This window comes from Choloepus didactylus, chromosome 19 (genome assembly GCF_015220235.1).
Source record: "Choloepus didactylus isolate mChoDid1 chromosome 19, mChoDid1.pri, whole genome shotgun sequence".
Taxonomy (NCBI): Eukaryota; Metazoa; Chordata; class Mammalia; order Pilosa; family Megalonychidae; genus Choloepus; species Choloepus didactylus.
The window spans coordinates 7,165,974-7,186,745 of record NC_051325.1 but is presented as its reverse complement, the minus strand read 5'-3'; the positions used below and the strand labels follow the sequence as shown (position 1 = coordinate 7,186,745).

The 20,772-nt window shown below is 47.3% G+C and overlaps 2 protein-coding genes across 3 annotated transcripts in view; one reads left to right on the top strand and one right to left on the bottom strand.

Moving 5' to 3' along the window:
• Window positions 1-11,138, bottom strand: part of ENTPD6 (ectonucleoside triphosphate diphosphohydrolase 6) — a 24,724-nt gene extending 13,586 nt beyond the window's left edge. The window contains exons 1-4 of one of the 2 annotated variants that reach the window (XM_037811981.1): window positions 10,964-11,138; window positions 4,811-5,131; window positions 2,673-2,749; window positions 92-235 (exon numbers count right to left, since the gene is read on the bottom strand). In XM_037811981.1, coding sequence (XP_037667909.1) covers window positions 92-235; window positions 2,673-2,749; window positions 4,811-5,102 — 513 coding nt within the window. In that variant the 5' untranslated portion in view covers window positions 5,103-5,131; window positions 10,964-11,138. Of the gene's footprint in view, window positions 1-91; window positions 236-2,672; window positions 2,750-4,810; window positions 5,135-10,963 lie in introns of both variants that reach the window. The other variant, XM_037811979.1, reaches the window with a different exon arrangement.
• LOC119516039 (translation initiation factor IF-2-like) lies at window positions 10,099-20,772 on the top strand. Its single transcript, XM_037812232.1, has 4 exons — window positions 10,099-10,140; window positions 10,442-10,445; window positions 10,829-11,688; window positions 20,468-20,772. The coding sequence occupies exons 1-4, from the start codon at window positions 10,099-10,101 to the stop codon at window positions 20,567-20,569; spliced, it is 1,008 nt and encodes a 335-aa protein (XP_037668160.1). The 3' UTR covers window positions 20,570-20,772.

Sequence of the window (20,772 nt, the reverse complement as noted above, 5' to 3'; positions counted from 1 at the left end):
TCCCTGCAGACTGCTTGGTGCATGGAGAGGCCGGGTGTTTAGCATTTTGGGTTTCATTAACCACCCCAAAGGGGAAGAAGGGTGCGCTCACTTTTTGCAACAGCTTCTGGGCCTTTTCTCCCGGTAAGAGGCGCAGACCGGCGGTTGCCTTGAGCACCACAGGCGTGGCCTTCCAGAAGTCAAAAGGGATTTCTTGTTTGGCAACGTCCAGCAGCTCCTGGATCCCCTCGGTGCTCTGTGAACAGGGGGAGGAGGAAGTGTGGTTCTGTTAGCACACAGCCCTGGGGCTGCAGAGGCTTCCCCCACCCTTCCAGTTTTCAATAGTTTATATATAGTGTTATTTTTTTTATTTTCCAACTAGGCTGGAAACAAGGACTCGAGAGGTAAAGGTGGTTGTGGGGGCGACCCGGGGACCTGGGATGATGCCCGATGATGGGTGGCAGGGCTTGGATGGGGGGCAGGAGGGAGGTGAAATGAACCCCACCCTGCCACCGAGGCCTCGCCACCCTAACCTTGCTGCCCTTGCCACACAACCTTGGATGAGCCCCTGGACATGGTGAGGGTGTGGGAGCGCGTATACACTGGGGTCCCTTGCAGTGCTAGGAGTCGGGGTCCAAAGGTCGGATTGGGCTGGGTCCATGCGGGGAGGGTGGGTGGCCTTGGCGGGTGTTGCTGGGTGTGCCAGCACTTGCGACGCCATGGGATGGTGTGGCAATGTCTGCCCAAGGGAAAGCACAAGTCCCTGATACGCAGCAACCCATTCCTAGAAGCCACACGAGACGCGCCTGCACGTGTGTGCAATGAGGCCTTTTTTGTTGTATTAAGAGCCAAAGATGACATCTTATCTAAATGCGCCCCCCCCCAGGAGGGGCTACCATGAACTAAAACGCATGCGCTGGAATACCACGCAGTTGGAAGAAACAGGGAAGCCCTTTACCCTGACAGTCAATGATCTTGGGGTTATACATTATATGGCAAGAGCCGAGCACAGGGCAGTCTGAGCATCCTTTCATTCCTAAGCAAAACAAACAATGGTGGAGTGGGGTTGGGGGGCGAGTGCACAGACGCACTTGCACTTGCCTCTAGGCGCCTAAAGAGCCCTGGGGGGACACCCCCCAGGAACCGGCGACCAGGGGCTCGGGGGAGGGGGCTGGAGCGGGAATGCTCCCTCTACATCCTGTGCAACTTCTGGGATACAACTCAACTGGGAGGATCACCTACCGAAACAAGGAAGATTTTAGGAATCCTGAGTTTACTCTAAAGGTAGCTAATTTAATCACGTTTAATATGGTCACTCTAGAACTGCCAGTTCCAATTTTTGGTTGCACTTTGCCTTTTAAACAGGGAAGTGAGGCTGTAACCACACTGGGCGCCGGAGGTATCTGTGAGCAAGCACGCTACACCAACTTCCGACCCTGGGAACACTTAAAAGGAGCCCGCAACTTGATTTGTAACCAGTTCCATTCACACCTCACTGGAAACGCAGAGCACCCCAAAGACTTAGTGCACTTGTAAGGTTTAAGGACTTTAGAAGCATAAATGCCACCAATGAACAAAAATCATTATTTGACAGCTCAATTAAATATCTTTTTAATTACTCAGTTTTGTGAAATTTGCGTAACACATTTTTGAGTTTCTCATTTTGGTTGATACTTGCCATCTTCTGTCAGAGGAAGTGAAACAAAAAATTAAGATTAAAAATGTATTATCCTGTGGACCTGGCATCGTGGGACTGAGAGTGTCTTCTTGACCAAAAGGGGGATGCAAAATGAGACGAAATAGTTTCAGTGGCTGAGAGATTCCAAATGGAGTCAAGAGGTCACTCTGGTGGACATTTTCATGCACTATATAGATAACACCTCTTAGGCTTTAATGTATTGGAATAGCTAGAAGTAAATACCTGAAACTACCGAACTCCAACCCAGCAGTCTGGACTCCTGAAGACAATTATATAATAATGTAGATTACAAGGGGTGACAGTGTGATTGTGAAGACCTTATGGATCACACCCCCTTTATATAGTGTATGGATGAGTGGAGGAATGGGGATAAAAACTGAAGGACAAATGGGGTGGGATGGGGGGATGATTTGGGTGTTTTTTTTCACTTTTATTTTTTATTCTTGTTCTGGTTCTTTCTGATGTAAGGAAAATGTTCAGAGATGGATTGTGGTGATGGACGCATAACTATGTTGTCATACTGTGGACAGTGGATTGTATATCATGGATGATTGTATGGTGTGTGAATGTATTTCAGTAAAACTGAATTTAATAAAAAAAAAAATGTATTATCCAAAATTCACAAAACTAAATTTAGATGTAAAGGAAATTTAAATAAATTTTCAAGTTACACTTTCTAAGTTTGTACTGTTTATACTTCCAAATGGCAATGAGACTTCTGGGGCAGCCCATGTCGGGGGGCACACAGTGGTGGGGTAAGACTCCGAGCATCTCAAGAGGGCGAGGCCCTTCCGTGAACTTTCTAAGCCGGGCCACTTTTCCCCATTTTGCCATTCTATGTGGTACATAAAGGCCCCGTGTCGGTGGGATCCAAGGTGACATTCCCCTTGAAGATGAGCTACTGCATTTCTGGAAAAAGGGAGCTGAGTAACAAATCAGTTTGTTAGAAGATGCATTTGATGAACAAAACGGACATCAGAGAAAACCAAGTTACCTTTTCCACGTCATCGGCATAAGCAGAAAGGCCTGGCTTCAGTGCTCTGAAGGTTTCGTGTGTCAAGGTAGGAGTTTCTAAAGGGAAAACGTTTCAAAAAGTGCCGAGCTAGAATTTTCTACTGAGGCATCACTGCACGAATAGCCACGTATTTTAGAGGCACCTGACAGCTCAGAGCCAATCCCAGGTGCCTCCCCATGAGCAGACAGGCCCTCCTTTGTTGTTTCTTATCTAAATTCCACCTCTTTAGTACGGTTAACTAAGGTATTATGCCTTTCCTGAAACCTTCAGTGTTTTGACCAACAAAACAAAACAAAACAAAACAAAAACCCAAAAAAAAAAACCAAGCTCAACTTTACTGAGACCTAATTTACACACAATAAACTACATCCATTTAAAATGATAAGTTTTAACAATATTAATTCTTGCTAACTTAACACTAGAGGAGGCAGGGTAAATGATTCCAAAACACAAATGTGAAAACCACTTCCTCCACTCTAGGATGGAGGTATTACAGAGTTCTAAAGGGTTCTTCTTCTTTTTTTAAAAACCAAGTGTTTTAAATTATTAGGAGTAGTTTGGATTCCTTGGGAAGTGTTCGGGGCACACAGTCGCTGAGGAGACAGGAAGCCCCAGGAGGGAAAACTGCCGGAAAAATTCAAATGGCAAACGTCTTTTTGTAAGGACTTCCCTCCAAAGACGGAACACTGGAGTAATTTTGTGAACATGCAATGCCACCATGTGCTGAACACAGTTTTATGCTCTTACTAACACGGTAACTTTCAATCAAAGATTAGCTTAACAAAATGGGCATGCTTCTGCTTTCCCAAAAAAAAGTTAACTGTCCCATATCAGATGAGTTTTCCTAATGGTACACTGTTGATTACCGTTAAGTGAAAATAGGTACAGAATTGACTGGACAGCCTGCCACCAACTGGGTTCCAAAAAGAAGGGAAGAGAAGAAAATACATGTATTTGTACTTATTTGTATATGGAAAAAAAAAATCTCTGGAAATGGCAGGACGCTTTAATGTCTGATAAGTGTAACAGAAGAAGCTTTGTCCAGGTTATACATGTTAAATATTATGTAGCAACCTTTATGGCAGTGATTGTAAAATACAGCAATTGTTCTTTTTTTACGGGCCTCTAATCAAGAAAAAAACGTTATTAAAAACAATCTCTGGAAAGATACCCAGGAGACTAGTAATTATGCCCACCAGATGGAGGAGGGGAAGACTCAGCCCTGCACATCCTTCCATGCTTTCTGACTCCTGAAATGTATTATCTACTTAAGTGTGTAAATTAGTAAATAAAAAAGCCACAGGTCTCTGGCCATGAAAGGACAACCTGTGCTGTCTTAAATGAGGCTTCAAACCCATTTTCGGAGGCAGGCATGGAATCTAGATATTCAATTATTTCAGTAAGTTGAAATATAAGGAAGAGTAAACAAATTAAAAGCGACTCAAACATGCCACGTTAACTTTGGAAGGAGTCCAGAGCCACTGTCTCAGTTACAGGCCCAGAAGGGTGTCAACTCAGAAGGTCAAAGGGGTTAGCAAAGAAGCAGTGGAGGGACCCCGCTGGGCTGCTGGGCATCAGGGCTGGAAAACCCTGGTGGGAGCAGGGGGAGACCCTGAACCAGAAAGGGCTCGGCCTTGGGCTGGCAGGTGCAGAAGTGGTTGCTCGGGCACCTCCCAACTTCCCCTCACCACTGCTGCAAGCCCCCATCGGACAGCAACTCCTTTCTCCCTTCCGCCATCCACCGCCTATAGCCCCCTTCTCACTGCTGGGGGTCCTAGCTGGGCTATTTATCTGGTTTTCCTGGCTCTGGCTCCCACTGGCTTGAATCTGAGGTGACTTCTGCCTTTACTCCCCAGATGTGCCTTCTGCCCTCAGCCGTGGCCTCAGCCCCAAGCACCCTGAGGGATCTCGGCCGTCACCCCAGACCCCAGTGTAAGCAAGAACTGCCCAGGAGTCCCAGAAAGCCTGGAGTCCTGGGCCCCGCCTCACAGCTTCTCTGGGAAACTGCATTCTTAATGAGCTCCCAGGTGATTCCAGCAGGGGGTCCCCAACACACCCTGAGAAACCAGTCTCTTAAGGGCTGACCCCACCTGACCCCACAACCCCACCCTGGGTACCTCCAGGCTGCTGGGCAAACTGGAAGATGTGCACGCGGGTGCCGGTGCTCCCTGCGTCGAACATGATCCCGTAGAAGACCCGGGGGCCCCGTGTGGCGGTCCCGGGGGCACTGCGGGCGGGCTGGCCCCTCCGAGCCCCAGCGGCTGCCTCGGTGATGCTGAGGAAGGCCTGGGTGGCCGAGGCCCAGTGCCATTTGATGTAGGCGACGTAAATGAACAGGCACACGAACAGCCCCAGGGGGTACGCCACTTTCGTCATCTTCAGATTCCCATTGCCCGGCGTTTTTCTCATCTCCCCGTCTGCTGAAGTCCGCAGCCTCACTGCTGGAGGAGAGCAAAGGGGGCAGTGAGGATGCATCAGACACCCACCGTGTCCGGGACAAGTGCCACCATCAACTGCCCTGAGATCCTCCAAATGATTCCGGAAGGCACGAGTCCTACAGCACAGAAGGGCACCGAGGCTTATAAGGACTAGATAACCTGCCCAGGGTTTCAGATCTTGCAGGTGCTCGACTGAGGTACAAACTCAGCTGCCCAGCTCTGAAGCCTGGGCTTGGCCTCATTAACGGCTGCTCCCAACAAACGGTGTTTGGACTTGTTGCTATTTATGTAAAACAGCCATTCATGAGCCACAGCCCCTAAATCTTGTGAGAAAATATAAATGTGTACCCGTATTAACTTTTTAAAAAGTTTTGAACCCTGGTCTCTGGGAACAACAGAGAGGGCAAGAAATCAGAAAAATGAAGTCTATTTTGGGATGTTTTGCAACAGATGCCACTTTCCATCCACACGGCACATTCCTGCCAAAGAGGAAATAATAACTACGTATTTTCAAAGCCTATAAAAATTCTACTTGAGCACCAGGGTGAATTAAATGACCATCAGTACTTCTGGTTCAACACACCCCAACATGGAAGCATTTGTTTGCGTTTCATGAGCAGCTCCCAGTGTGAGACACAGCATGAGAACTGGAAGCTGCAAAGGAGAGGTGAAAGGCTGCCTCCGAGGGTCACCCTGAACCCGGGAGAATGTCTATCTGCCCGTCCGTCCATCGGGGGTTGGAAGGAGACAGGGCGGGGCCAGGTGTGCTGGCCCTGGTGGGTCCGTCTCCGGGTCCGTGAAGTGGGAGGTTCACACTGATGCCCTCGCCTCGCTGCTGGGGGTGTGGGTGGGAGGCGTGATGTGCTCAGAACAGGTGCAGGGAAAATGCTTTGGCTTTGCAGAGGCAGTGGATGTCACATCCACCAGAACTGGACAGTGCCAAGCAGGTGCCCTGGGGGACAGCACGACCACACAGACTGGGGAGGGCAGCGCAGACAGGCTGGGAGCCCTGGGCCAAGATTGTGAGGCCTCAAAGCCAACCTGGAGGCTTTCTGGGCAGAGGAGGATGGAGTCCAGGCTGTGGCCTGCCCTGGAGGCCCACAGGTCCTCGGGGGTCAGTCAGACAAGGGCTGCCCACCTCTGTGGCCACTTGGTGCCCTTGGCCTGGGGAAGAGCCTTTGCCAGTGGCCCCGTCATCCAAGCTGGGGCAGGGACAGGAAAGAACAGGCTTCCTTGCACATCCACCAGTTGTCGGGCTGCAGGAGGGGCTCTCTCAGCAGGTGGCAAGTGTCAAGGGGCAGCCATTCTCCCCCTTTCCTGGGCCTCTCCTTGGCCTCACTGTACCTGGGACCCTCCCATCCACTTGGCTGCATGCTTGACTGTCACCCGCAGCCAGCCCTGCTGGTCTCTCCAGCTGCACCTCACACCTTGCACCCTCACTCACAGCTCCCCACGAGCACCGTGCCCCCTCAGCCTTTATCACTCAGCTCCTACCTGCCGCAGGTCCTTGGCACACACCATTAACTGCTCCCCGACCCAGCCAGCATGTCCTCACCCCCAAGCCTCAGCTGAAATGCCAGTGCCGCTGTCTTCCCCGACTACCCTGACTCGAACGAGGCTCTCTCATCCCCTCTCTGAGCGCCAGCTCCCCTGTCCCAGCTCCACCATGGCTTGCGATGATGTAGGAGCTGAAGGGTCCCCATCTCCCCTCCAGGCTGTGAGTTCCACAGGGCAGGGACCTGGCCAGTCTGTGCCGTTGCGCCCGGCCCAGCCCCAGGCCCTGTTCTGGAACGACAGCCTCGTCCACCTTCCACACCCTAAGTCACATGAACGTTCCCTGCTCAACATGCTTCAGTGGTGCTGAGGGCAGGCAGGGAGCATCCCTGAGCTATGTGGGGTGACTAGGGCAGACGGGGACAAGGACGAGGAATGGGCCGGTCCAGGGGTGCTCAAGTTCAGACCCTTTATGCTGTGAGTCACGCCTCACTCTCTCAATGAGATGCCGGGTCAGGCTTTTTGAAATCCTGTCTGCCTGGGAGGTTGTTTTATTATTATTTTTAAGCATCTTGTTGTTTGTTCCTTTCTCCACACTCCTGCCAACCTCCCAGGATGCTCACTGTCTCTCTGCACGCTCAACATGCCTCCGCTTCCTCAGTAAATCATGTCGAGTTACTAGTTTGTGCCTCTCCCCTCTAGGTGGACAGACCCTCTCTGGGAACAGGGACCAGACTCTCGGGGAATCACCAACTCCCAATGCGAGGTTCGGCCCAGCAGCTGCTCAGCCAACCTTGCTGCTGATGGAAGAGCTGGCAAGGTTCGCGGATGGTTCAGCAACTGCCAGGGCAAAAAGGAGGCAAGGGGGAGACGGACGCATCAGCGCTCAGGACTCAGTGGCCATGAGCAGAATCGGCAATCTGGGAGGGGCTGGTTTGGCAAGAGGTCACAATGAGTGGGTTTCCTACAGGTTGTATTTGATAGGGGAGAGGGACGTCTGTCAGAAAGGGGACCAAGCCTCATGAGATGACAGGCTGGGGGCTGGGGGTTGGTCTGCATTGAAGGACATTAGCTGAGCCCAGGAGACAGAAGTCAGCGACAGAGACAAGACCAAGGACAAAGCAGGGGCCGAGGCGGGGGCCAGGAGAGAACCCACCCAGCCAGCCAGCATTCACCGTACAGGCTGCCCATGTTTGTTACGTTACCTTACTGTGGATCAAAGCTTTGCATTGCTACATGACCATTAAACGTCGAATTAAATGAAAAAAGATTTATTGAGAAAGTTCCAGAGAAACTATTTCCAAGGATGAATAGTGAGGACACAAAAGCATTATAAAAACCTTAGAAGCATGAAAAGGGTCTCATAAAATCCTTCATGTAATCAAGTTTTAGCACTTCCTATGTTACCTCTACACGGTCAGATTAACAGCTGGTATATCAACTTTGGGGGTTGGGGATTGAATTGTGGCTCCCACAAAAGGCTTGACCAGGACCCACCCTGGTCCTGTGGGGTGGCCCCTTTGTAAACAGGCTCTCTTGAAGATGTATTTGGGTTAAGGTGAGGCCCGAGTCAGGATGGGCTTTAACCAGATTATTGGAGTCCTTTACAAGCAGAATGAAATTGAGAGAGAGAGAGAAGCCACAGGGAGCAGCCAGAAGCTGGAACCTAAAAGAGAAAAGAGAAGACACCGCCATGTGCACTGCCACATGACAGAAAAGCCAAGGAACCCCAAACAGTGCTGGCCAGCCAGAAGATACTGACCCAGGGAGGAAGTACACCTTCGAGCCTCTGAAACTGTGAGCCAATGAATAAATAAAAACCCTTTGCATTATATTTGTTTTGGCAATCAGGAAACTAAAACAAGAGGCAAAGGTTGCTCTTTATTAAGAAAACAAACCAAATCCTTCTATAGATGCTATTTCCTGTTACGCCAGGAGGCTAGTCTCAGTGCCCTCATCTTACAGACGACTGTTCTAAGCCCGGGAGTGTTTGCCAGTGGACCTGCCTGAGATTGCGGGGCTGGCACGGGTAGAACAGACAGCCCATGGCTGCTGTCTCCAAATCTAAGGTGTGTTATCACTTCACTTCCCTAGAGATACCAGACTCTGTTTTAGGCAACCCAAAACTCACAGGAAATTACACACACACATGCTTTCCACTGAATGGGGTCCAGCCCTCCATCCAGCTCTGGGTCCCTCCATGGCCTCTCCCTCCCTCGGCCTGGAGCACTGGTGAAAGCTACACACCAACAGGCATAGAAGGATATAAAAACTGAGCCCAAATAGAGCACAACACTGAGGGACGGTAAAGGCCAGAGCAGTCTGCTCACCTCCATGCTGCTCCCCGAGACCCAATATAAAAACCAATGTCATTGGTTCCTCGGGGTTAAGGTGTTTGTCCAGAGCTAAGACACCTGCAGGAGAGGCCACTGGATACCACAACCCCACAGTGCACGTGTGTTCATCACGATTCACCGAGGATACCAATTCCAGTTAGCTTAATTTTGTTCTTTAGGGGAGGGAGAGCCTGGAGTAAGGCTATTAGGAAGACAAGCCAGGTGTGGAGTGAGGGGTGGGCTGGGCGGGGGCAGTAGGTTGGCATACAAAGGCAGAGAGAGGGGTCCAGCAGGGTAAACCCTGTCACGTGCTGGGGCTGCCCTCTGACAGGGTAGAGGCAGAAATCAGAGAAGAAATCTGGGTTTCAGATCTGGTGCCGTGGGAGGAATCTTCCTTGCCCCTTGGCTAGCTTTCTAGGAGTTGGGGACAGCAGTTTCGTTCTCAGAAACACAAGCTGGGTTGGATGCCCCTCATTTGCTAGCCAGTTTCTTCATGGTTTCCCGTTAAAGTACACAAAGGACTGTGAGTGCAAATGACTCCCACGTTTGCTGAAAACATACCTAAGAACCAAGTACACGAATAAACCCTCACTCACTCCACTCACTCTCCTGGCTGGTTTAAACAGGCTTTTCTCCCTACCCCGGAAGAAAACTCTACATTTCATTAGCGATGTAGCAGGAAAGGCCAATCAGCCATGCACGGCCCCTGCAACCCCACCTGTGGTTTCCAAAGCCTTCTCCTAGGATGCAGTGACCCAAGGGAGGCACCTCCAGAGTTAATACAGTCGGGGTCCACCCCTCTGGTTCCTGGAGGGTAACAGACACACATATTTGCTCACCAACTCTTGAGAGCAGAAGGAGGAGGACAAAAAAACCAACTTCTGGATTGGTAACATTACTCTTGCTATATTTTTCAGGAACGCCTATGTTATCAATAAAATGGTAATGCCAATGAGACAAACTCTAAACCACCCCGCCCCGCAATGGCTCTTAACAGGGCTGAGAGGCCCTGTGATCACCAACCCCTCTCCCCAAGGAACCTCCTGTGGGGGGCTTCAGACCCCTCACTGCTGGGCTACAGACTGGGACTCCGTCTATATCCTGCACTGCATGGGCAGGACGTGAGGCTCAGCAAACATGATCCTGGAGGGACACCTGGACAGCCTGGGGAACTTCCAGGTGACGGCTTTCCTACCAAGCAATTCAGGCTACCCCCCCCACCCTCCACTCCCCAATAACTTCCAGCTACCCTTAAAATAGAAACCACACTCCCTTCTGGGGTCTCCTGGCCCCAAATCTGCTCCTCTTCTTTCACAGTCTCTACTGATGTCCCCTCTGCCCAGCTCCAGGCCTCTCCATGGCCTCTCCCTCCCTCCCCCTGGAGCACTGGTGGTCAGCTCCAGGAGAAGGACCCTGACCCCTTCATGAACTCTTCTCCTGGTACTGTCCCAATGCCAGTTAATTGCTCTCCTATCCGCAGGACCGTATGGATAACACGATCTTATCTATTCCCTGAGTTTCCCAACTGGGCTGGGAGACCCTGGGGGGAGGGGCCTGCCGGTCCTGCCCCAGTTGTTTCTCTGGTCCCTGACACTGAGCTGGGGGTGGGAGATTGGGGCTGGTCGGCGAATGTCGCTGAATGAATGAATGAATACAGCGGGCTGGACACTCCCTGAGTGTAGAGATCCTTGCTGTTTGGACCATACTGTTGCCCAGAACACTGAACGCTGACCCCCACCCCACTGTGCACCCCTCAAGGGTCAGCGGAGTCCTGGATTCAGACGTTCAGGGAGGACTAAAAGAGGGGGGACAAGAAGGTGAGGGTGGGAGGACTGTGCATGCCAGTGACCTCGAGGCCTCCCTGCAGGCGCTGCGATTTGGGACGGGGGCCCCGACGCTCTCAGGCGCCCCGGGCCCGGGGGTCTGCGCGCGGGGAGGCCCCTGCGTAAGGTGCTCCGGCCAGAGCCCGCCGGCACCGCATGCGCCCGGGCGGGATGCTTACCCTGCGGGTGCCGCTCCCGGAAGGCGGACGAACGGGCATCGGAGGCGGCGGCTTCCCGGCCCTCCCGCCCCGGGCCGGCTACGCCACGGCTGCCACCCTCCGACTGCGACCCGAGGGGATCCCGGCGGCGAGCCTGGGCCCGCCCACATGCAGGTCACGTCACCGGCCGGGCGGGGCGCCGCGGGCCCAGGTGCGCAGGCCCGGCGGGAGGGGCGGGGCGTCGTGGGCACCGGCGCGCAGGTGCTGTGGCCGGCGGCGCGCCGTGTACCTGGTTGCGCAGGCGCGGCGGGAGGGGCGGGGCGTCGTGGGCACCGGCGCGCAGGTGCTGTGGCCGGCGGCGCGCCGTGTGCCTGGTTGCGCAGGCGCGGCGGGGGGCGGGGCGGGGCGTCTTGGGCTCGGCTGCTCAGGCCTGGTGGTCGGCTTGGGGCTGGTGGCGGCAAAAACGGGGTCTCTACTGGCCTAGGCCCCAGCACCCCAGGGCGCCCCTCACCGTCATCATTCTGCGTCAGGCCTGGCGTCCGGGGACCCTCGTGACTCGTTCTCCCGGCGCCGCGGGTCAGCCTCCGTCGCACCTGGTGGAGCGGCTCCCACAGCCTGGCTGCCGCGATCCGGCCCCGGAGCCCCCGAGTCGCTCCATTTTAAATTGCCTTGTTAAGAAAGAGGTAGGCGTTGCAGTGCAGCCTCCCCGTGGGCGACCGCCACTTGCTGATCTTCCCGTCTTCCGGGTGAGTCTGTGATCCGCGGATCCTGGGGTCCTGGTGGCGGCCCGGAGGCCGCCAGTGAGGGAAGGAGTCCGGGCATCGGAGTGACCGCGTCATTTATAGTTGGAGAGTGCGGGTGGGAGCCAGTCGGTTGAGGGGCGGCACGCGTGGAGCGGGCAGTCTGGGCGCCGCTTACAGAACTAGCTCCTCCGTCCTTTATTGGAGGACCTTTACGTTACTTCAGATTTTTGCTGTAATGCCACAGGGCCCGAGGTCCGTCTGTGCATACGTGGGTATATCCAGGAAGAATCCTTAGCTTAAAAATGGAGTTGCGATGGTAAAGTATGTGCCCCCTGCTTTTTTGTAAATATGAATTCTTGTGGCTTAATTTACACGCCCACTAGTAATGTGTAAGAGTGTTAGTTTCCCCATCCTCACCGACGGTGTGTTTCCAAACCTTTGGATCTTTGCTGATCCATTAGTTACAAAATTATATCATATGTGGTTTTAATTTACAGTCATTCACATATTTTGGAATTTGTATCCAGGAGACTGTGATGGTCCTGCTTTGTCCACCTCCCAGCATCTCATCACTTTGGCCCCTTTTCCTCAGTGTTTATCCTTGAAGTTTCTGGAATTTGTCAAAAGTTTTGCTGACATGGGCTTTTCCATAGGTATTCAGTGCCCGAAAGCTCTTCCACCAGGTTTTCCCTTAGTGGCTGTTTCTCAAATGTCCCCCCTTCAGACCACCCTGTCAAGAGTGAGTGAGTGGCCTCCACAGCTTAGTCTTACATTTACTTCATAGCACTGATCCCCGCCATCATTGCTGTATTTGTTGATCTGTTTATTGGTATTTATTTTTTTATTCCATTACTGAAATGTAAGTGCTGTATGAGAACAGGGAAACTGTCTGTCCTAATCGCTGCTGAGTGTCTGGTGCAGGGCAGGTGCTGGCAGCACACACTATTGGTGCAGGTACTCCTCAGCCCACCTCTGACTCCAGCTCTCCAGCTGTGGTGGAGGAGCCCCCTGGATGCCCCTCTTGCATCTCTTTGCTGCTCTCTTTGGGGCTCACCTCAGGACTTCCTCTGGAAGCGTGGGCCCTGGGAACCAGCACTGCCTGGAAGTGCAGGGACATTAACCTCCCCAGGGACAACCTTTAACCAGCTAGGGATAAATGTCTCAGCCTTCCGTCCTTCAGAGGACCAATCCTGAGGTACACTCCACACAGATTCTTAGAGTCCTCAGTGGAATTGAGCCTCAGTTTCCCACAGTGGTAACTGCTTGGTAATGCACCCTTGGGTTGACTTCCCCTTCTTCCTTAGTCCCCTCTCCCCTTTCTTCACTCCACATCAACTGCCTACATCAGTGTTCTTGTCTTGGACTGCTTTGGGGGAAACCCATACTATGACAGAACTTGATAAATATTTGTTGAATGCCAAGATGAATTAACCCTGGTATTACTGGAGTTTTCACTTGTCAGCCAGAAGCAGCGGCTCAGTCCTGCTGGCAGGAGATGATGGAAACCAATTGGCTCCGGGCCCTGGAATTCAGTAGGGGGGACAAATAAATAGGATATGGGTTCTTTTTTTTTTTTTTTTTCCACATACCACGCAGTCATACAAAACAAATCGTACATTCGATTGTTCACAGTACCATTACATAGTTGTACATTCATCACCTAAATCAATCCCTGACACCTTCATTAGCACACACACAAAAATAACAAGAATAATAATTAAAGTGGAAAAGGAGCAATTGAAGTAAAAAAGAACACTGGGTACCTTTGTCTGTTTGTTTGTTTGTTTCCTTCCCCTATTTTTCTACTCATCCATCAGGATATGGGTTCTAAGGAAAACATACACAAGTGAGAGAAGTGAGGAGTGCCTGGCCCTGCTTTGGGGAGTTGAGAAAGTCTTAGAAGACACCTCAGATGAGTTACTAGTTACTTCAGTTTCCCCGGTGTAACTAAGGTTGGAGTGGAGGAAGCCCACAGTTTTGTGCAGGTGCCTGCTCTGATTTGCCCTCTGTTTACATTGATGCAGGAGGACAGCTGCAAAGGCTTTAAAATGAAGAAGCCTAAGTGGGCTCCACAGGGTCCCTGGTGGCAGTTGCTGCCTTGTGTCCGTTTCAGTACATGCTTGTGGTATCCCCGGCAAAACACACACAGTCGTACCCTGAGGGCTTCCTTTTTGGCCTGAGTATACCCAGCAAACTGGAGGTGCCAACGGCTGCCTTGCCTTTTTCTCCCTTGCCTCTCAGGTGGGGCAACTCTTTGGCATGTTCCATAGTGGAATGGAGCCCCAGCTGCCCACAAGTGTTGGCTTTCTTCTCTTCCCTCTTTCATTTCCCCACTCTACTGATGTTTCCTGGAATCACCTCCCAAATAAACTACTAGAATTTGTTTTGGGCGGAACTTGACCTCAGACACCCAGTATTTCCTAGGTCAGCAAATCAAAGTCTTAGACTCTTCTCTCGTTTCTCCTTCTGGTTCCCTGAAGCCCATAACCACAAATTACTGCCTTCCCATCCAAATCCTTTAACTTCCTAGAAAAGTCAGACCCCCTTCCCTCATGGCTAGCCTTCTCATTTTCTAGAATCTAAGACACCCAGAGAAGAATTTGAGGGAAATCTCACCTTACCTTGCCCAGAGGGAGATGTCTTTTCTTCCTGTGCTGCAAAGTTGGCTATTACCTGGTCTTTTTTTCCTTTCCAATGGAAGGTGCTATAGAGGTTACCTTGCAACAGTAGTGATAACTTAGTTGGGACAAGAAGAGGTGCAACTGTGACAAGTAAAATTCTGAGCAGCTGTTGAACATTAGAGTGGGGATAGACTGGTGTGGATGACTGGTCCTGTTTAATTCCTCAACTACCTGTTTATTTGCTGTCTTCCCCTCAACGACTTTTCACATTTAACTGTTAAGCATGACAGTGCCCTTTATCAGATTAAGACAATTTTATTCTATTTCCAGTTTAAGAATTCCCCACATCTCTTGAGATAATCGTATGATTTTTTTCATTCGTTTGTTAAAGTAGTAAATTAATTCTAATGGTGAATCATTCCTGCCTTCCCAGGATAAAGCACTTTTTTTTAACCCATTGCTGGATTTGATTTGCTAATATTGTGGTTAGGCTCTTTGCTTCTTTGTTCTTGAGAGAGATGGGCTTCTAATTTAGTTTCTTATGTTTTCCTTGTTTGGATATACTATCGAGGTTACATTAATAAGCCTTACAAAATGAGTTGGAGGATTTCTATCTTAAATAAATGTTTATGTAAGGCCTGAATTTCTATTCCTTGAATATTTGATGGATTTGCCTATTTTCTGTGTGAAACATTTTTACACTGCTGATCCCATTTCTAACCATTCAAGTTTTCTATTTCTTTTTCTAGGTAATTTGGGTATTTTTAGGAATTTGCCAATTTCACCTAAGTTTTCAACTTTATTGGTATAACACTGTTCCTGTCTTACCATCTGTAGTTAATAGCCTCACTTCCACTCATTTTTATTTATTTGTGCCCTCTCTTTTTTCCTTGATCAACATATCCAGAGATTTGTAAATTTTATTACTTTTTTCCCCCCAAGAGCTAACTCTTGGCTTTGTTGAACTCCTCTGTTACAGCTTTGTTTTGTATTTGATTAATTTGGGGGATATTTATTATTACTTTCTACTTTTTTTGAGTCTGTTTTTTTTTCTTTTTCTAACTTGACCCCTTATCTCAATATTGAGTCTGTCTTCTTTTCTAATAAATGAATTTATAGCTTTAAGTTTCCCTCTAAGTACCACTTGAGCTCTAGCCCACAAATTTTGCTGTATTGTCTTTTTGTAATTGTCAGTTTGAAATATTGTCTCAATTCCATGTGTTATTTAGAAATGTGTTTTTAAATTTTTAAATTAACTTTAAAAATTAACCTATTAATTAGTGAACTCTCGCTTGATTGCATTGTGGTCAGGAATTGTAATCTGCATGATACCCATTCTTTGAAATTTGTTGAGATCAGCTTCATATCCAGTTTGTGCCTACTTTTTGTACATCTTCCAGGTGTACTTGAGAAGAATGTGTGTGCTTCAGCTCTTGGGTGGATAAAATGTCCATTAGATCATGCTTAAGTTTCATATTTTAAGCAAAATTCAGAAACAGAGACCACCTCGGCCTAACGAATATAGAAGATTATGACTGCTCTCCATCAATTTCAAGGCTGGCGGCTCTCTTCCACCTGGGCTTGGCCACCTTCAGCATGTTGGTGTCCAAGGGCACCCGCTCTGTAGACTCTGAACTTCAGGAGAGTGAGCGGGTGTCTGTTTTCTTCACACTTGTTTCACCACACAGTGCCCAGCACAGGGTAAGCATTTAATAAGTGTTTGTGAAGTACTTCAATCAGTGATTGAGGGAAAGAAGGTCCTTTACTCAACAGAACAGCAAAAGTTAATAAACAGAATTTTTTTCTTTTTAAAGTTTTAATTTCTCTTTTCCATTGGAAGTGCATTCTCTTGGGTCAAATTTCAAAAGACACAAAATAATACACAGCAAAAGTTCCAGTCACCCAGTTCCTCTTCCTGCAGGCACCTAAGGTTAACAGTTTATTTGTATTCTCCAGTGGTATTTTATACGCATGCAAACATTTATGCATATGCTTCTAGACTGGTTTCTGATATCTTTTTCAGTCATGGTAAAATGGTTCAACCTCAACCTTATGTATCTATCCCATTATTTCTGAGTTTGTGCCGCCAGTCTCCTGGGAGAATGTCTTTGGTGTCAGTTTGGTGAGGGGACGCTAGGTGGCAGGATGCTACCGTTAAATGGGATGGGGGGCTTGGTTCAAAAATTGAATCACAATTACACAGTTTTCCTCTGCATAACAGGTCTTCTGACTTCTCATGGCTGCATGTGTCTGAATGTACATATATATAGATACATGTATTATAGCTCACCTCCCCCAGTTTTCATAAGTTAATAGTATTTGGCCAAGTTTAAAGTCTTATAAAATTGGATCAGGCATGGGTCTGAACTAAACGTGCTTACTTTTTTTTTTTTTTTTTAAATTCAGTTTTATTGAAATACATTCACACATCATACAATCATCCATGATATGCAATCCACTGTCCACAGTATGATAACATAGTTATGCGTTCATCACCACAATCTATCTCTGAACATTTTCCTTACATCAGAAAGAACCAGAACAAGAATAAAAAATAAAAGTGAAAAAAAAACACCCAAATCATCCCCCCATCCCACCCCATTTGTCCTTTAGTTTTTATCCCCATTCCTCCACTCATCCATACACTAGATAAAGGGGGTGTGATCCACAAGGTCTTCAAAATCACACTGTCACCCCTTGTAATCTACATTATTATATAATTGTCTTCAGGAGTCCAGGCTGCTGGGTTGGAGTTTGGTAGTGTCAGGTATTTACTTCTAGCTATTCCAATACATTAAAGCCTAAGAGGTGTTATCTATATAGTGCATAAGAATGTCCACCAGAGTGACCTCTCGACTCCATTTGGAATCTCTCAGCCACTGAAACCATTTTGTCTCATTTTGCATCCCCCTTTTGGTCAAGAAGATACTCTCAGTCCCACGATGCCGGGTCTACATTCATCCCCGGGAGTCATACTCTGCGTTGCCAGGGAGATTTACACCCCTGGGAGTTGGGTCCCACGTAGGGGGGAGGGCAGCGAGTTCACCTGTCGAGATGGCTCAGTTAGAGAGAGAGAGGGCCACATCTGAGCAACAAAGAGGTACTCAGGGGGAGACTCTTAGGCACCATTACATACAACTTTAGACTCTCCTTTGTGGTAATGAGCTTCATAAGGGCAAGGTCCCATGCTCAAGGGCTCAGCACATCAAACCACCAGTCTCAATGTTTGTGACAACATACGCTAGGGGATCAGCATCTCAAAGTTTAGAGATAGGCCTTACAATTCAGGGATAGAGTTAACTGCTGTAAGAGCTTACAATCTCGGTACTATTACAATTATTGTGTCCACGTTAGGCTATGTTCTAAGATTCAATTCTGAGTTTACACATTGTAGTTAGTCCATATTGGTGAGGCATCATTGCTCTCACCATGTTTTCTCCAACACTTTTACTCCTATATATATATTTTCCTACAATTTTATAGACTTATATTCACATACCATACATTTATCCACAGTGTACAATCAGTTGTTCATGGTATCATCATAAAGTTGTACATTTATCACTACAATCAGCATTTGAACATATTGATTACTACAGGAAAAATTGTTTTTTTTTTTTGTTTTTTTTTTTTTTTTTAGCAATAAGAAAAAATGTTAAAAAGAAAAATAACATGTCATACAATACAATATACTACTAAGGACAGCAAATAACACCACTACCAAGAATCCCATATTACTCCCCTATATCCCTTTCTCATATACATTTAGCAATGGCATATTGCCTTTGCTAAACGTGCTTACTTTTATTGAGGAAAACACAATTTTAAAATAGTTTCCAGTCCAGACTGATTAAGCTTTCTCAGTCATGCACTTTTATATACCACATTCCTCAAAACTGTTAGCTTCAAATGACTTAAACCAAAACAACAAATGTAGTTTGTGATGCTAAAGTAGTAGTAGAGCATTCTCACCTTTCTAGTGCTCTACGTTTTTCCCTTGCTTTAAAAAGTGAATTGACTCGTTTCTTTACAGGTGTTTCCCACCCCAGTCCCACAGCACCTGGTTCTTTTCTCCCCTGGCAGCAGTGATTCACCCAGTTCTTGTAGTTCCTTTTAGTGAAATTCTACCCGTAGGTAAGAATAGACATGTATTGATTTCCTTTCTTAAAAACCTCCAAAAAAGATTGCGTTCTAGAACCTTGAAAACATAGTGCTAATTGGAACGAGCCAGACACAAAAGGACAAATACTGTTTTATTCCACTTACATGAAGTGCCTAGAAAGGTAAATTCATAGAGACAGAAAGTAGAGGTTACCTGGGCCTGAGGGAGGGGGATGGAAAGTTATTGCTTAATATGTATAGATTTTCTAATTGGGGATGATCCACTGGAAATGGATAGTGATGATGATTGTACAACATTGTGAATGCAATTAATACCACTGAATTGTATACTTAAAAATGGTTAAAATGGTAAATTTTATTATATTTTATGATAAAATCTTTAAAAAGATTGAATTCTATATGTGCTCTCTATGCATTTTTCATTCAACACTGTACCTTAAAGGTGATTTCTTATCAATATGTATGTAGAATTAATTTTTAGAGCTTTTTAAAAATTGAGCTATAACATATGGTGAAATGCACAAGTCTTAAGTGTGGAACTCAGTTTTTTACAGATGTTCACAGCTGTGTCACCACCAACCCTTTATGATGCAGCACATGTCCAGCTCCCAGCAGGCCTCTCCTGGTCACTTTATTGTGCCTAGCAAGAGAAGACCATGGTATTCCATTGCATGGATGTGGTTTATTTAGCCAATTAGGTTAGCTCCAGTCTTTTGCTCTGGCAAATAATAACACAGCTGTCCTTGAACGTGTGCCACCTCTTGTCTACTCACCTTACATTCAAGCCCAAACATATAAAGCACATAAGAAGTAATTTTAAACAAGTATCTGCTTTTTTTTTGGTCCTGCTACTTCTTCCAGTCATTTCTGCCTTTTATTTTCTGTACAAATTCCGTTCCCTCCTTTGAATTCCTATCATTCTTCCTATCTTACCAATCAGTGCATTGCCCCCACTCTTGCTTTTATCTTTAAAGCACCCTTCTGCCTCTCCCATTAAAATAGAGACCCCTGACAGCCTGGCCCTGGGCCTCATATCTCTTTGTATTCCGGTGCTTGGCACAGTGGCTGGCAAGTCCAGATGGAATTAAACGTCCGTTGGATAAACAAATTTGTATGACAATATGCTATATCCTTATGGGTATTAAAAATACCCAGTGTCCTCAAGGATCAGATATCTGTCTTCTAAACAGCTAGTGACAATACTATATATAGTAATAGACTGTGTGGACCAGACTCTAATTGCTTAGAAGTTTTAAATAGCTATAATTAGCCTTCTTAAGGGATGTGCCAAGTGCTTTATATACACGCTCTTTATTCTTTTAAAATAATTTCAAACATCTAAAAAATTGCCTGAATAATACAAAGAACTTCTAAATTTCCTATCATTTTCTTTTTGTTCCCCCTCTATGTACACACACACACGTACACACACATACGTTATTCTTTCTGTTTCTGAATCATTTGAGAGTAAATTACAGCTATGATGTACCATTATCCCTAAATACTTCATTGTGTATATTCTAAAACCCAGGGCACTCCTACACAGCCGTAGCATGCTCAACAAAATCAGAAATTTACTATTGATAAAACCATTCGATCCACACATATCATTAAAATTTTACTGACTGTCCCAATAGTGTATTTTATAGTGAAAACAGAACAGAAAGTTCATTCTTTTACCCTCCTTTTCTGGTCCAGGATATGTTCTAGAACAATTCCTTAGTCTGTCTCTGTATTTCCTGTCATTGACATTTTTGAAGACTATGAGCCAGTTGTTTTGTAGACTCTCAATTGGGTTTGTCAGATGTTTCTTCATGATTCAGTTCAGGTTCTGTTTTTGGCAGTAATAACCCAGAAGTGGTGTTGTATACTCAGTATGTCATATCGGAAGGTCCATGATGTCATTTTGTCCCATTAATGGTGATGTCAACTTTGATCACTTGGTTGAGAATAGTATCTGCCAGTTTTTTTTTTGTTTTTTTTTTTTTTGTACATTTACCTTTTAAATTCCTGAGATAATTATTATCTTTATTTTACAGATGAGGAAACTGAGGCACAAAAACATGAATAGCTTACCCGAAGTCATACTGAAAAGTGAGGATCCTAACCCAGCTAGTCTGGCTGTAGACAAATACTCCTAACTTACCACATTGGAGAGAGATTGTTGGGACAGAAGGACTTGATGGAGGCCTGCTTTTGGGGAGCCTTGGAGGATAGGTCATTGTGCCAGTTTGAATGTATTGTGTCCCCCAAATGCCATTATCTTTGTGGTCTTGTGGGACAGACGTTTTGGTGCTGGTTAGATTTGCTTGGAATGTGCCCCACCCAGCTGTGGGTGGTGACT